The sequence below is a fragment of the Dermacentor silvarum genome, chromosome 6, assembly GCF_013339745.2.
Source record: "Dermacentor silvarum isolate Dsil-2018 chromosome 6, BIME_Dsil_1.4, whole genome shotgun sequence".
In the NCBI taxonomy this organism is placed as follows: domain Eukaryota; kingdom Metazoa; phylum Arthropoda; class Arachnida; order Ixodida; family Ixodidae; genus Dermacentor; species Dermacentor silvarum.
Genome location: NC_051159.1, coordinates 80,059,056 through 80,075,280, shown reverse-complemented (window position 1 = coordinate 80,075,280; position 16,225 = coordinate 80,059,056). Strand labels below are relative to the sequence as shown.

At 48.7% G+C, this 16,225-nt stretch overlaps 1 protein-coding gene across 1 annotated transcript in view; it reads right to left on the bottom strand.

Moving 5' to 3' along the window:
* Positions 1 to 2,260: 2,260 nt before the first annotated feature.
* Positions 2,261 to 16,225, bottom strand: part of LOC119455651 (cytochrome P450 3A8-like) — a 30,406-nt gene continuing 16,441 nt past the window's right edge. The window contains exons 11-14 of the mRNA XM_037717068.2: positions 14,936 to 15,027; positions 14,613 to 14,756; positions 3,011 to 3,173; positions 2,261 to 2,417 (exon numbers count right to left, since the gene is read on the bottom strand). Coding sequence (XP_037572996.1) covers positions 2,328 to 2,417; positions 3,011 to 3,173; positions 14,613 to 14,756; positions 14,936 to 15,027 — 489 coding nt within the window. The 3' untranslated portion in view covers positions 2,261 to 2,327. The remainder of the gene's footprint in view (positions 2,418 to 3,010; positions 3,174 to 14,612; positions 14,757 to 14,935; positions 15,028 to 16,225) is intronic.

Genomic DNA, 16,225 nt, shown 5'->3' with positions numbered 1-16,225 from the left:
GTTAACCAAAGATCAGTAGGCCGGTTGGCTTTGGGAGCACACGGTAATACGACAAATGAGGCAGTGCATGGAGACATGGGTTGGGCCTCTTTTGAAGTCAGAGAAGCACAAAGCAAAATTAGTTTTGAAGAAAGGCTCAGGAACATGGATGAAAATAAATGGGCGGCTAAAGTGCACAAGTATCTCTACATGAAAAGCGTGGACACAGAATGGAGGAAGAGGTCAAGGAAGTTGGCAACCAAGTACAGGATAATCGAAACTGTAAATAGACAACCAGGGGTCATCAGAAAGAAAGTGAGAGAAATAGAGACCGTGAATTGGATGCAAAGAATGGAAACGAAAAGGACAATGGAGATTTACAAGAATGAGAAGAAAGAAATTAGAAGGGAAAATCTGTACGATAACACAAAGGGCAGTGCCTTGATGATTTTTGTTGGCCGCATTCTCCCCGTTTCGCTGTGGTCGGTGGCCGCACCGTAAGCTGAGCGGTTGCCTAGCAACCGCCGGCGTTGCATCGTATATATAGAAGAGGCCGCTTGGTGGGGATTCATCGGCAGATATGGAAAGTGAGTCTGAGAGACTGAAGAGAAGCCAGGCTTCGTCGTCGGAGCGAATCCAAGAGGAGGCAGCGAGCCAAGAAGACGGAGGAAGAACGAGCCGCACGCCTCGAGGAAGGAAGGAAGGAAAGAGTGGAGAAGGAAAGGCAGGGAGGTTAACCAGTTCAAGACAACCACGCCTCGAGAAGCGTCGTAAGTACGAAGCGGCCAGGCGAGTGCATTCAGATGAGGATGGTTCGTCGTTTAGTTCGGCATCTTGTGTCAGGGCCGCGGATCAACGACGGAATGAAACACCAAGCTGAACAATAACATCAACCATACCTCTCACTACGCACACTCAGGAATAACTGAGTTAAGCCACAGCCAATTTTTACAGCGACGATACATTCTAGTACGCTGTAGCGAAGCTGTTAAGGGCTCACTCTTCGATGGTCGCGTCCGGCAATAGAAACTCTCTCATTGGCCGTATGCTGTATGTGCGAGTGAAAGCGCGCGAGGGCGAGGGACGCGCGCTTTCACGGGGTGTGAGCGCAAGTCCCCTCTTTGAAGAACAAATCCTGGCCGTCCAGCGCGCCCGTGATCGGGCTTGCAGGCTAGACCTGTCAGTCCCGTCGTGGTATTAACCGGGTGCGCGTTTTATCGTGTTTTGCTGGACAAAAAGGCTCGCTCGCTCGCTCGCTCGCTCGCTCGCTCCTCACTCACTCACTCACTCACTCACTCACTCACTCACTCACTCACTCACTCACTCACTCACTCACTCACTCACTCACTCACTCACTCACTCACTCACTCACTCACTCACTCACTCACTCACTCACTCACTCACTCACTCACTCACTCACTCACTCACTCACTCACTCATCTGAGGCGAAGCATCATATGAGGCGAAGCATCAATTTGCTATCGCAATTGATGCTTCGCCTTTCGGGTGAAACTGCTACATTTTATTCCAAACAAAGAAAGTGCGATTGTGTACAGTGTCTTTTTTTAAATACTTTTTGGTAGCAGAGCTTGCTCTGCTACCGTAGCCCCCTCAACAGTAACTCAGGTTTTTTTCTCTCATAATATTCCTCTTCCTGGCTTAATGCCTGAGAAAATGCAAAATAAACACCTTCCGTCCTCTAGCATCTGCTTCCCTACTGCACGTTTCAACATCTCTGGCCGGAGAGCGCTGGAGGCTCCGGACACCTAGGGAGCTAGGGAGCCGCTTGAATGTAGGCTCCCTACGGACACCAATCCGGTAGAGAGAGTTACCGGGCGTCCAAGAGTAAACCTTCCAACCTTCCCGGAACCCAATAGTAACATGCTTTACGTGCACGCTAAAATACCCAAGGTTGTATAAAAGTTAATACGGAGCCGCCTAGTACAGCGTCTCTCAGTGTCCGTGTGTTGTTTTGGTACGTTAAAGCCCGTCAGTCAGTCAATTACGTGCCTGTATAAGAACCACCTGTTTGAATGAAACTGATGCCTGGATATTTTTCTTCTCTTCAAATGCTCACGCATCGAGCCCAAAATAACGACAAGAACAAAAAGTGGAAGCGTGAAATGCCCCTTGTATTTTAGTTACGCGTGTAAAGAAAAGAAGCAATTTGAAGTAAAAACCACTCAATAGTATTGACGCCCTTTAACTGCCCTTTCTGTTAAAACCATGGTGTTATCTTCGCTGTGAAAATCGGACAGGGCTTTTCTTGATTATCATGCAAAAAAAAAATCAAAGTAAAGAAGTAATGGCGTTGGCGTCTAAATAACCTTTAAATCAATGTGGATGTTTTATTTGCTTGTAGCAGTGCGTTTACGGACGCCAACTGTTATGTCTGAAGAGGATAGGACGCCAAATCCTTTAAAGAACTCCAAAGGCACCTGAAAAAAAAAAAGAATTCCCCATTTAGTACTCTGATGCAATTCAATAGACCGCAAATAACTATCATACGCTATTAGAAGTTTTAAACATTCTTTGCTAGATCATACCTCACTGCCACAGATAGCAACGACCAGCCACGCCGATGACCTTGCTGAGAACTACGTCTGGCAAAGCACCTTAACACATGCTTTAGACGAATGACTAGCGGCTTTCCGGGCCAGAAGAAAGTTCAACTGAACGTCCTCGGCAAATTGCATGGGAACATTCCAAGCACAAACAATTGGAACATCCTAGCCATTAAACTTCTTGCCAACTACACACCTGCTGTTATCGAGCCCATCGACAAAAGACAAGGCTATAATTCATGATAAGGCTATAAATTCACTTCCTTCCTTTCCATTTCCTTCAATAAAACCTGTCGATTTTTATTCACTTATTCATGCATGAGCATGTGCATGCTTCACGGTGCACATGCTCCTAGGAAGCAATTTTACGGCGCTTATGTTACTCCAGGCGTAGCCAAGGAATTTTTTAAGTCGCTTGTGCCGTTAGTTAAGAACACATGAAGAGCATGCCCTTGAAGGACTCGCACCTTCGTTTTATCCGTGCGCACAAATTGTGCGATGCGGACGGCGTGTAGGACGGCCATCTTGGCGGCGTGTATACCCAGTCTCATTCCCACGCAATTTCTGGGACCGGCTCCGAATGGCAGGTACGTGTAAGGCCGTATGTTTGCGGCGTTCTCTCCCATGAACCTGGATACGAGAAAATAGAACTTCAGTTGATGTCACAGTCGGAGGAGACGTCAAAACAAGGACAGTCAGTGTTTCATCGTAAACCGAGTTAACAGTGCATTCGAAAATTAAAAAAAAAAAAAAACATGCAATGGCGCTCTCCGTGGCACTTACGCACGAAGAGGACTGAAATACTGTGGGAAAATCACTAAGGCACAATGTCATCGTAATCCCGGTTCACGCACGAAATTCTATTTTAACGTGATAGAGTTAAGGGCCCCGAGTCGCAGAAAATCCGGTGTCGGCGTCGGTGTCGGCGCTGGCGGTGTTATCGGGCCAAGAAAATCATCCCGAACCACGGCGACCGCACAGGCCCTCCGCGTGGCGCAGAGAAGCTGGTGAACTAATCGAATTTCTCAAAGTAAAATGCGTCGGAAAATCTTAAAGTACGACGTAACCACAACCTACAGGCGTGATACCGTCGGATTGTAATTTGATTATACAATACATAATTCTCTTACGCGGAAACTCAAAACACAAGCCCCTTTCCAGCATTTCTACCACTCATACAGCGCGCGCCGCGGTTTCTTCCTTGCAAAAACACCATCCAGATGGCGCTCGTCCTCCTCGGCAGCCTTTTTAATGATAATCAGATTTTTAATGATAATCAGAGCAGCGAGCATAGGATACAGGAGGTTACGCTGGAGGTGGTGGATAAGTACAAATATCTTGGAGTGTGGATAAACAATGGGGCTGAGTACCTAACGGAACATGAAAAATATGTAACGGCTAAATGTAGCAGAAATGCAGCTGTGATGAAAAATAGGGCACTGTGGAATTACAATAGGTACGAAGTGGTGAGAGGAGATTTGGAAAGGGGTGATGGTCCCTAGTTTGACTTTCGGCAACGCCGTCCCTGTGCATGAGATCACAGGTTCGAGCAAGGTTGGAAGTTAAGCAGCGAGGGGTAGGTAGACAGGCTCTGGAAGCACACGGAAATACACCAAATCAGGGGGTACAGGGTGACATGGGATGACGTCATTCGAAGGTAGGGAAGGCAGCAGCAAGACAGAATTTGAGGAGCGATTGAGAGAAATGGCAGAAAAGCGGTGGGCAAAGAGAGTTTTCAGTTATTCGTACATGAGGAATGTTGACACAAAATTGAGGAAGCTGACCAAAAAATTGTCAATCAAATATTTGGACTGCAGGAGGGGTGCAAACTAGGAAACAGCGGTTAAGAAAAAGGTTAAATAAACAGAGAGGAGTCTGTGGAAAACAGGGATTCAGACGAAATCAGCACTGGGAACATACAGAACTTTCAAGCAAAAAATTGCCAAAGAAAATATCTATGATAATTCTAGGGGAAGCTCTTTGTTGTTTGAAGCCAGGACGGGAGTATTGCGGACTAAGATGTACCGAGTCAAGTACCAAGATATAGACACGTTGTGCTGTGCGTGTGGAGAAGAAGAGGAAACGGCTGAACACCTCATACTTTTCTGTAAAGGCCTTAACCCTACAGTGCAAAGTAACGGGGCTGATTTTTTCAAAGCATTGGGGTTTAGGGACAGTGAAGGCAAAATAGACTTTAAGCGGGTAGAAATAACCAAATGAAGGTTATCTGATTGGTGGCTAAAATCAAGGCAGGGGTGAAATTTCACCCACCACAAAGTACAAAATATGTTAATAGTCATGGCTAGGTGGCGTATGCCAGCGCCCGATTTAAAGGGTTCAGCCTCATCCATCCATCCATCCATCCATCCAGCCTACAACAGTGTTGCATGTACGCTCTCTACGGCAGCCGCATGCGGAGGCGAAGTTGGAGAAAAAGAAAGCTGCCGTTGCCGGGAAGCCCGATAAGCAGCCAGGGATCCTTGAATGCTATGACGAAGTGTCTGCAATTGGCAGAAGGATGTTTGAATATTTCTTGCCATCTTAGTGGAATTATACGTGTACCTCTGAGAAGTCGCTTCTTTGTCCGTCGGCGATGGACGTAGACCACCTCGGACGTCTGCCAGATTCGGCTGACGTCAGCGGTGGCCGCGTCAAGAAAGCGGACTGGCCCTCACAGTGACTCTGACAGCGAGGACACCCGTATCTACTCACTGAGCAGCGAGGAGGCCTCCGACGACGACTTCGAACTTGTTGTGCGCCGTAAGGCGAACAGACGCAGCACCAGGACCTCTTCGTCCTCGAGCACATTGAATGAAAGACCACAACGGAGGCCTGTGACCAACCCCATCCTCTTCGTTCCTGCTGTGCCCAACGGGAACATGAAACGCCTCAGCAGGCAAACCGTTTCGGTGCTGCTGGAGGGACTGATGCCGAATGAAATTACCGACATCAAAGTAAACACACGTAAGAACATCCTGGCGATCGATGTTACGCATGCGGCCGCACTAAATACCCTGCGCAACGTCACCGACCTGGATGGAATGAAGGTCCGTTCCCACATACCGCTGGGCTTTGACGTCGTCACCGGTGTCATCTACGATGTGGATGCCGCGATTCCCAGCTCCGACTTAGAAGTTCTTGTGAAACCAGCCAGTGAAACTGATGTCATCGCGAGTGTTACCCGTCTGGGTAACTCACGCTGTTTGAAGATAGTGTTCAAGGGAGACTCTCTACCTTCATATGTAAAGGTGGGCCACTTTCGACATCCTGTGCGACCTTTCGTACCGAAGCCACTACAATGCCTCAAATGCATGAAGCTGGGTCACGTGAGAAACGTATGCGAGAATGCAGCAGTGTGTTCTCGCTGCGCTGAAACGCACTCCGCGGATGATTGCAGGGCCACTGTTCTTAAATGCTCGAATTGTCATGGGTCCCATGAAGCTTCGTCAAAGGATTGCCCAAACGTTAAAAAGGAGCTGGATGTATTAAAACAAATGGCGAGAGACCATTCGTCTCACTGTGAGGCTGCCAAACCATCAGGAAGCGGCGCTATCGCCGCCCACGTTCGTTAATGAAAGTCAGCGCCTGTCCCGCGTCCGTCGCATATCCTCTGGCTTCACCTCCCTTGCCGCCCAGACCGGTCCCGGCTGATAGGAACCAGCATGCTGGAAAAATCGACTGCGGATGATGCAGCTTGGCCTAGGTTGTCAACGCCACAGCCACCTGCAAATTCACAGTGCACATCGGCAACCATAAATTCTGAACCTCCCGCCGATAAACTGCCTGAAGAGGACAAACAAGTGATCGCAATGCTTCGATCTATGATGAACGCCATTCGCGTGCTCCTACGCAAGCAAAAACGCCGTCAGCTCAAAGTGCACTACAGGTACTGGATGCACTAAATCTAGTACTTGCAAGCCTTGAGTAGACACCATGGCTCATCCAATATTGTCATTTCTCACTGAGGCCAGACAAGCTTCGATTTTAGAGTGGAACGCCAGTGGCTTGAGGTCCCGCATCTCATCCTTCCGTCAATATATTTTCACAAATCTGATTCCCATAATCGTTATTTGTGAACCCAACGTACATACTCCCATCAAACTGTCAGCGTATGAACCATTTCTGTCGTCGACGTGCGAGGAGCGCAGTAAAGTTGTCGTTTACATCCGCACGGATTTTATTTATGTCCACCATGCAGTACAACCACATGATGACAATCAGTATGTCAGCCTACGTGTAAGAAACAAGTGTCATTTACACTCATTGGTGTCTACTTGTCGCCGTCAGGACGATTTGAATGCGATAGACTGCGAGACATAGTGCTACGGACCAGTGGTCCTTGGATTATAACGGGCGATTTCAACGCAGATCATTTGCTCTGGGATAGCTCGGCAATCAATTCCAGAGGCAGGAATCTCGTGTCATTCGCCTCTGATCATGACCTTTGCGTGATGAATGATGGCAGTCCTACATACCTGCGAGGCCTCAAGTATAGCAGTTGCCTGGATTTGACTTTGGTATCACGATGCTTCAGTTCGAAAGTATAGTGGTTTTCAGACATAGAAACACATGGAAGTGACCATATTCCTACTTACTTGAAGATCAGGGGGCTAAACAATTCCTCCTCGTCGAATGCAGTACAACGTATCAATTGGACTAAATTTAAGCTACACATGGAAAATGCGTGCAGAGAAGACCTTCGCCATAGCCTGGAGGATAACATCACAGAGGCAATGAGAGAAACTTCATGCCTCCTAACGTTGACAGCGAACCGTTCCCAATTTGACGTAGAACTGAAGAAGCTAACTGCACTTCGACGACGAGCTGAAAGGAGATAAAGGCGCACGAAGGCAGTTTGTGACCCGAGAATCGCACGAAGAACACAGAAGAAAATCCAGCGCCGTTTGGACAAATTGCAGGAACAACGTTGGAAGTCCTTTTGTAAATCACTGGACCCTCGTAAACCACTGTCATACATCTGGGGGACAGTTCATGGCCTCCGCTCGTCTCCACAACAGCGACATCCTTTCATGGCCGTAGCCCTACATCACTGCCAGACGCAACTTGATGTGGCAAATGATATTTGTGCGCGGATCGCTGGCGTGTGTGTCACCCCCAACGCCGAAGACGTTAGTGTCGTTCCTGTGTCTCGCGTCCCAGAAATGGAAATTCCATTTACTATGGAAGAACTTGACACCTTTTGGCTGCTTCTCGTCGTACATCCTCACTGGGGCCCAACGGCATCACCTATGCAGCTCTTGTCCATCTTGGACGAGAGGCCAGGCAAGAGCTGTTGAATTACTACAACCGCTCATGTCATTACGGCATCCTTCCTCAGCAATGAAAATAAGTCTGCTTGTACCGCTACTTAAACCAGGAAAGGCGCCTTTAGACCTGACATCATATCACCCTATTGCCCTGGCAAGTTGTATAGGGAAAGTAATGGAAAAGATGACCCTTATACACTCCTAGAATGGTACCTTGAACACCACAATATATACCCTGACTTCATGACAGGCTTTCGGCGAGACAGGTCCTCAATAGACAATGTTATTGACCTGACAACGTACATACAACAACAAAAGTGCCTCAAGCGCATATCAGTGGCGCTCTTTCTTGATGTGAAAGGGGCATACGATAATGTCACACATGGAGCGATCCTCGAATCGTTGGAGGCTGTTGGAATCGGTGGCCGTATGTTTCAGTGGATGCGAGACTATTTGACCAGAAGGTCCTTCTTTGTGCAGACCAAAAATGGCCCCACTGCCAATTATTATACATACGGCGGCGTCCTACAGGACGGGGTATTGAGCCCTATTCTCTTTAACCTAGCTATAATTGGCCTTGCTGAACTATTACCCACGACAATTCACCTGTCAATCTACGCTGACGATATTTGTCTTTGGTCTTCTGCGGTGACTCGTCTTCAAGTGCGCGCAAGAATTCAGCGGGCAGCCACCCTAACTTGCTCGTATCTCCGAAAACAAGGCCTTAGTATGTCGATCGAAAAATGCGCGCTCATCACGTTTACGCGCAAACACACGACACCCGTACCCTGTTTCTCCCAATGGCCAGGCTATCCCATGCCAGAAGTGTCACCGCTTCTTAGGTGTGATTATTGACAGGGACCTTTCATGGAGCCCCCACTGCATCTACCTGAAGCGAAGACTAATTTCGGTTGTACATATAATGAAGTTCCTGTGCGGAAGGACCTGGGGCACGTCGGTACGGTCCATGCTGCAGCTGTACAGAACACTGTTTCTGGGCTTCTTACGGTACAGCTTGCCGGTTTTGGCGAACACATGCAAAACAAATATTCGTACCCTCCAAAGTTTGGAAGGCCAGGCTCTACGGACATGTATTGGACTACAACGATGCGCCTCGACTCATGCAACAATCATAATTGCTAGATACTACTTAGTTCCAACAAACATCACGGTTGACAACCCCAGAGCACACATTCGACACCTGTGTCGCGTACCCAGTCACTACATTGCTGCTTTGCCGGCACAAAGACCTGAAGCCACGTTTTCCATACTTGTTGCGACACATCAAGGCTGCCTTCCGTCGGGCTTTACACCAGCAGCAAGACCACTGTTACCCCCGTGGTGTCTACGACAGCCACAAGTACACCTCACGATTCCGGGAATTACATAGAAGATCCGTCATTCTACAGTGGCTCTACGACAGTTGACATTGTCATTACTGAACGATGCATATGAACAAACAACGCAGATTTACACCGATGGATCTTTCTCAGCCACCAGCTCCACAGGCGCTTTTATCATCCCGGCCTTACAAGTCACAAGGAAGTTCAAAGTGTCCCATATAACGACCTCTATACGGAAAAGAACTTGCCGCCCTACGTGCGGCTGTTAACTATATCGTAGAAGCACCACCTCGAAAGTGGGTCATTTTTTGTGTCTCCAAGGCAGCCCTTCAGAGTCTGCAGTCAGCATTACGACGTAAGACCCATGAACAACTGGTGTTTGACAACATAGAGGTTCTCCATCAAGCCCTCATGAAAGGACATGGCATCATATTTCAATGGCTGCCGGGGCACTGTGGCATCGTCGGTAATGACCTTGCTGATGATGCCGCCCGGTCAGCCCATAAGGAAACCCTGACAGTTCCTATACCCTTATCAAGGACAGAAGCTGCGAGGGGTATTCGTTTACTCGCTCAAACCGAGACTGAAACTTCATGGAGCACCCATACTTTCTCGATCGAACTGTCGTCTCCACCGGATGGATCCTACGCTGAGGCTGCAGATTCCATCGAACTTCTCCCGTCGTGATGCAACTTTACCTTGCCACCTCTGGTTAGGGGTGACTTTTACGAAAGCGTACTCATTTCTTGTGAGCATGTCCGACACACCAATCTGTGACTCGTGCAACTGTGAGGAGACGATCGAACACGTGTTGTGTTTTTGTCATCTTTATGACATGTTTCCTCTCTCTCTCTCTCAGTGTGTGTTAAACCGATTAGACACCAGACCGTTTTCAGAGACAAAGATTCTTGGACCATGGCCCGACGCGTCGCAGGCTTACAAAGCGACGCGGGCATTGTTACAGTTCATGAAGTCGACTGGCCTCAGTGACCGATTGTGAAGTGTTGGACAACCGCACGTTTATACTGAGAATACTTTCTTCCCTCTCTCTCCTTTCTTTTCATCCCTTTAAACCCCTTCCCCCTTTTGGGTAGCAAACCGGACGTGCGTCTGGTGAACCTCCCTGCCTTTCCTTTCTTCTTTTTCCTCCTTCTCCTCCTCCTTTGAATGCTGTCGCGTTCCACTGTTAAAGGCGAAGCTTAAGCGTCGTCCAATTTTTGTAAGTACGGCTATAGACTTGCGATGTGGATTCGGTATGCCGTATTGAAATACTAGTGTAGAGCGAACAGGAGAGAGAGAGAGAGAGAGAGAGAGAGAGAGAAAACATTTATTTAGACCATCGAGTTGATCTTCAAGACGAGTGGGTGGTGTCCTCATTCCAGGACTCCACTGGCCATGGCTGCTCGACGTACTTGCTGGACGAGAGCTTCTTGTCCCGCCAGGGTATCGCCGGTCAGCTGTACCTCCCACCGCTCAAATGACGTGTTAGGCGTCTTTAAATGTTCAGGTTTGCCCCCGCACCCCCACGAGATGTGAAAGAGCGTAGGGCGTGTGTCGCCGCACCAGGGGCAGATGCCGCGATATGTGTGTGGGTATATTTTGCTGTATCTGTGTAGGTTTGGGAATGTGTTTGTTCGGATAAGTCTGAGGGCTATTGCCTCTTCAGTGCTGAGCTTTTTGTGAGGGGGAGGATAAATCCTGCGGTTGAGTCGCTGGATCTCGAGTCGGTCGCAGTAATTTGATGGCAGGGGCACAAAGGTAAAGGGTGGGGATTGATCAGACGATTGGTTTTGCCCCGCTCGGTTAATTAGCGCTCGAGCTAAGGCGTTCACCCTTTCGTTCCCCTCCATTCCCACGTGACCCGGCGTCCACGTGATTTGATGGGATTCCTGCAGCCTCGGGCCTAGAACCTTAGCCGCCAGCACCGGTGTTCGTCCGTTGGTAAAGTTGCGGCAGGCCTGTTGCGAGTCGGTAACGACATGAACTTCCCTGCCTACCCTGTCATGTTGCTTTATTACTAGCGCCGCGGCTATGGTCTCAGCCGCAGCTGGGGTCTCTGCCCTGACGGAGGCCGCGAGTGTAAAGGCGTTGTCTCTCCCGTTCACGGCAACTACCGCGAAGAGGCCCCCTGCAGGGTACGCCGCCACGTCCACGTACGTTACGTTCGGGTCATCCTTGAATTGTCGGCGCTGTCTGTCGACCCGCGCCTTGCGTCGTCCTTCGTGGAGTTCATGACTCATGTGCTTTGGTATCGGGTTCGCCGTGATCTTGCTTCTGACCTCGGGCGGGAGTGATCGTTGCCCATCGAGGGCACGAAGCTCCGTTGCCGTGCCGGTCCGGTGGAGGATGGCTCTGCCCGCCGCCGTGTTCTGTAGTCTGGCTTTTTGCGAAGCCATAACCGCGTCCGACAGCTCAGCGAAGGTGTTGTGGATCCCGAGAGCCGCTAACTTCTCGTTTGAGGTGGTTACATGGAGACCCAGGGCCGTTTTGTACGCGCCTCTGATGATGGCATCGACGTGTTCTTGGTCGCGTTTGTTTAGCGAGTCGTAGTGATACGGCATGCTAAACGTTACTCTGCTGATCACCAGAGCCTGGACGAGGTGAAGCGTGTCCTTTTCTCGCATGCCCTTGCGGCTTCTTGTTATTCGTTTGATAATCCGCGAGATCTGGTTGGTTGTGGACCTTAGGGTTTGGATGGTGTGGGTGGCTTTCAAGTTGCTCTGGATCCAAAAACCCAGTATCCTAGTCTTTTTGCTTTCCGTGATCTTGTGGTCCTCTAGATAGAGTTCGATAGGGCCGGGTGACTTGTAGATTCCTCCTCCATGCACCCAGATCACCTCGGACTTCTCGGGCGCGCAACGCATCCCGCTCGCTAGCCGCAAATCTCTCCACGGCCGTCGCGGCCTCCTGAAGGGTCGCCTCCTTTTGCGCGAGGGAGCCCTTGGTGGCCCAGAGCGTGATGTCGTCTGCGTATAAGGCGTAACCTAGGTCTGGGATCTTCCGCAGCTCTTTGGTCAGTGTTAGCTATCGCGATGTTGAAGAGAATCGGGGAGACTATCGCCCCTTGCGGCGTTCCTTTGCTTCAGGCACGTCGATCGTATCCGATCGAGTCTGGCCTATTCCGATGGTTGCCGTCCGGCCCGTCAGGAACGAGCTGGCGTAATTAAAGATGCGCTCTCCGCAGCTGATGTCGTTCAGTCCCTTGAGAATGGCCTCGTGAAAGATGTTATCGAACTTTCAGGTCGAGTGCGAGCAGGAGGTGTTCTCCTCCCTTCGGGATGCCCTTGAGAACTTCTTCCCTCAGGATTAGGAAACGGAGCGAACAGGAGGAGTAAGCGAGATGAGAACATAGACACAGCGTCGTGCCTCTGTGTACTTGGGCTGCTCTCGTATACTCATATACTTTGTGTTAGACTAGAAGTGATCAAATGTCGAATAGATGTGTCTGGACGCTTTCGAGAGAATCCTCGTTCAAAGTGCCGCCATTGATCAATTCAAGTTTTCATCTTCCTGTGTACTTCCGTCTTGTTTGCACTACACTAGTATTTCAGGATTTTAGGCGCAAATATTTTGTTCCTTGAAAAATACCTTTTTATTCGATTCCATTAGTACAGCCTAATGATGTGTTCTCAGTCAGTGTCATTTAATAATAACAGTGTAGACCGCTTATAACGTAAGTCCCCGGAGTCGCGAATATCCGCACTATAAGCGGTACTGCACTATAACCAAAACAACTATTTTATTGCGATAATTGACACTCCAGGCGCATTTCTGTCGTCGCAGTCACCGCGCTCTAAGCTCCCGTGTTCGCTTACTAAATAAATTAACAAGCACGGTGTCACGCGCGCACAAGCAAACATGAACACATCTCGCTCGTTGACCGCGGAAACGAACTGTCAAAACGCTCGAGTGACGAAGCGCGGCGAGCGAATTGACCTTCGTGCTATCATGCCTCTCGCTTCAACGCGACCTATAAGCGGCGAAAACACGGCGCGCGGCGGACTTTCCCCGTCGCAGATTGCTTTCAAATAGGGCCGAGGCGATCGCATCGCCGAAGTGGTTCGTCGCAGATTACGTCCTGCCTTCGGTCCACTGAAACCGTTCCGGATTGCGTTGCTGGCGAAAATCCTCTCCTTCTGTTTGCCCCAGTCCCGAACGCAAGTTTCGGATTCTCCGAACGCCCGTGATGCGGCCCGATTTCCGTCCGTCTCCGCACACATGATCACTTTCCTTTTAAATGCGGCATCATGATGAACTCGGTACTTCTTGCTGATAGAGCAGACGCAGGGAACGTGAAGACAGACGGTAGACTATTGCCTAAGCACGTGTACTGCAGCACACGGAGGGAGCTACGGTAGCTAGGTTAGACGCGCGTGCGAGGCGGCCATTTTGAAATGCCGACGGCTATATGGTAACGCAGATTTAGGGTCGTACTCGATTTTAACGCGCACGCAATTTTGTAGCGTTAGCTACACTGGTCTAGCCAAGCCCGTTTCGCGCGGCACATCAAGAGCCGTGCTGCTCATGCGCAAGCATCAGTGATGTCACACGGCTTGCGCACCGGAGCCACCGGAGCCGGCACCTCTCGCGCACTCCGCCGCCGCCGGTCTGCGCATTCCAGAGGAGTGACGTCGTAGCCGTGGTAGACGCACTGGCGCCGGCGCGCGCTCGCTGTGCAGTCGCCGTCTGACACTGCGCTGGAGCCGCTGCGCTTCTGACTGGCGTTTGCCAGTGTGGTATAGCCATGGAGAAGGAGAGCGCAAATGCTGCTCAACAGCGCAGAAGAACGGAGAAGCTTGACTCATCGGATCCCGAAGTAGTTGCCTGGCAATTAGCGGTTGAGCGTAGGAGACAACCAGGAAAGCTAAGAATAATCAGCTGAACCTTTGCTAACGCTACGTATATCCTGGCATAGCCGAGCTAAGCCACTGCAACTTTTTTTGGACCTGTTTTATCGGAAAAAAGTGCGGGTTAGATTTGAGTAAGTACGGTATTTGTGGCTTGAGGGGAGCGTTTGCCGTCTAGATTGACTGCCGAACTTAATAAGCGATAATAAGCGATACGCGTATACATAGAGTGCTATGGGAAAATTAACGGGAGTCTGAAAAAACCGTATTATATCCGGTCCTGCATTATAAGCGATTACGTTATAAGTGGTCTATACTATATTGTTTGAAAAAGCTCGCCATTCTCTATGTTCAAGACCGTAACCCAAATTCCACGAGTGTCACAGCCGGCATGCGACTCAATGCCGGCCACCTGCCTTCGAAAATGCACTTATAAGAAAATGTTTATGATAACAAAACAATAATTTTAAGGTATTCGCTTATATTTTTGCTTTATTACCGTTTAATTCACTTTTTAATCATTCTATGCAGAAGAAACAAAGCTCTTTGAAGTGTCTGCACTAAGCGGCGCTGTACATTAGTGTCTGTGTACACAAAAGAATTGGCACTCACCTCTCTGGACGAAATGCGTAGGGCTCAGGAAAGTACTCGGGGTCGTGATGCATGGCGTACAAAGGTACTGCGACCACGCAACCCTTTGGAATCTTGATACCTGTGTCACCGAGCACATAGTCCCGGGTCGTTTCCCGCTCGAGTCTGCACATAGATGACACAGACCGTTTCCTCAAAAACACTCATTCAATGAGACTTAGATCTTTTGATTTCAATTGCAAGAATATATTATCACTTCGAAATATTTTTAAACAACAGCAGCATCAGTACATAACACTGCTTGATAAAATAGGATTTAGTACATATGTTAAAGTTAACCTAACCTTGACGCTGGTGGGAACATCCTCAGTATCTCCGATATTACTCCATGCAGGTATTCGAGCTTTGCCACAACTTCCATCGATGGAGATTCACCCTGGCAAGTTGAAAGAAGAAGACATACCGTATAGAGCCTTGCACGATAAACAATGGCGGTACACGTTGTTCAATGCTGCTAAGAGAACGTGCAACGAGGCGCTGTTCATAGAATGCGCAGTGAACGTGCACTCTACTCCCCCAAATTACCTTTCATTAATTTGTTGCAGAAAATCGCGATTCATCTCCGTTTTCGAGACGAGGATCAGAGAAAAGTTAGCTGGAGCAAGAAAATGACATTATAAATGCGTTTAGAAATGTAACCCTTCCTCTACCTTTCTGTGTTGAACCACAATTCCCTTTCTCTGATTATGACCTCTTATTCTGCCGTCACGCTACAGCAAGTATTTGCCTTCTTTACAAGGATAAGAACTGCTAAAAGTCTGCATCGAGTAAACACAGTGCCTAGTTTCTATCTATACATCTCGCTTACGTTTAACCACTTCTATGTCTGACTTCTTAAAGTGACCAGGCAGTCTTTTTAATTTTTTTTATTGTGCTACGGGAAAATTAAGTGCCAAAGAATACAGTACCGAAAATCAAATGTCATAACCTTCTTCCGAAGTACAGCCATCGTCAGACTTCATACGAACACAGAAGCCACATTCCTAGCGGTTTAACTTGGATAAACATTGTAACGAGCAAACATTAAGTGTTTTGAAGAGCATACGCATTAAGCTAGGAAATTCAAGGCAACCCAACCAGAAATCACGAGCAACACTGCCCCCCCCCCTCCCCCCTCTCCTCCCCGCAGTAGAAAAAAGAGCTTAAGGCGTGTCCGGGCTAAGTATGACGGCGGCTGTACGAAAAATGAAATTAGTGAAATTGTGCCTTTTTGCTAGCCTGTAAACGATACCACGAAATTGAATCAATCGATTCAAGCAGCCTCTTACCATTGCAGGACAGAAAAAATTGTACACGAACACTTAATCCAAGATCCAAACGTTCTGCATGAAGTTGTGACTGGTGTTGCTCTGGTACATGTTTCTTACATGTACAGTTTTCATTTACTATGATCTTCCTTCCCCCTTTGTTGAAGCTGATCAGCCTTGATCTGCGTACATATTTAATCTGTACTGTTCTGCGTTGCTAATATTTCTTGCCATAGCCCACGTAACCGCGTATTCAACCAGCCAAAAGGAATCCTTTTCTTCAGCACCACAGTTCTGTCACCTAAACAAATGCATATCTGTGTAAAG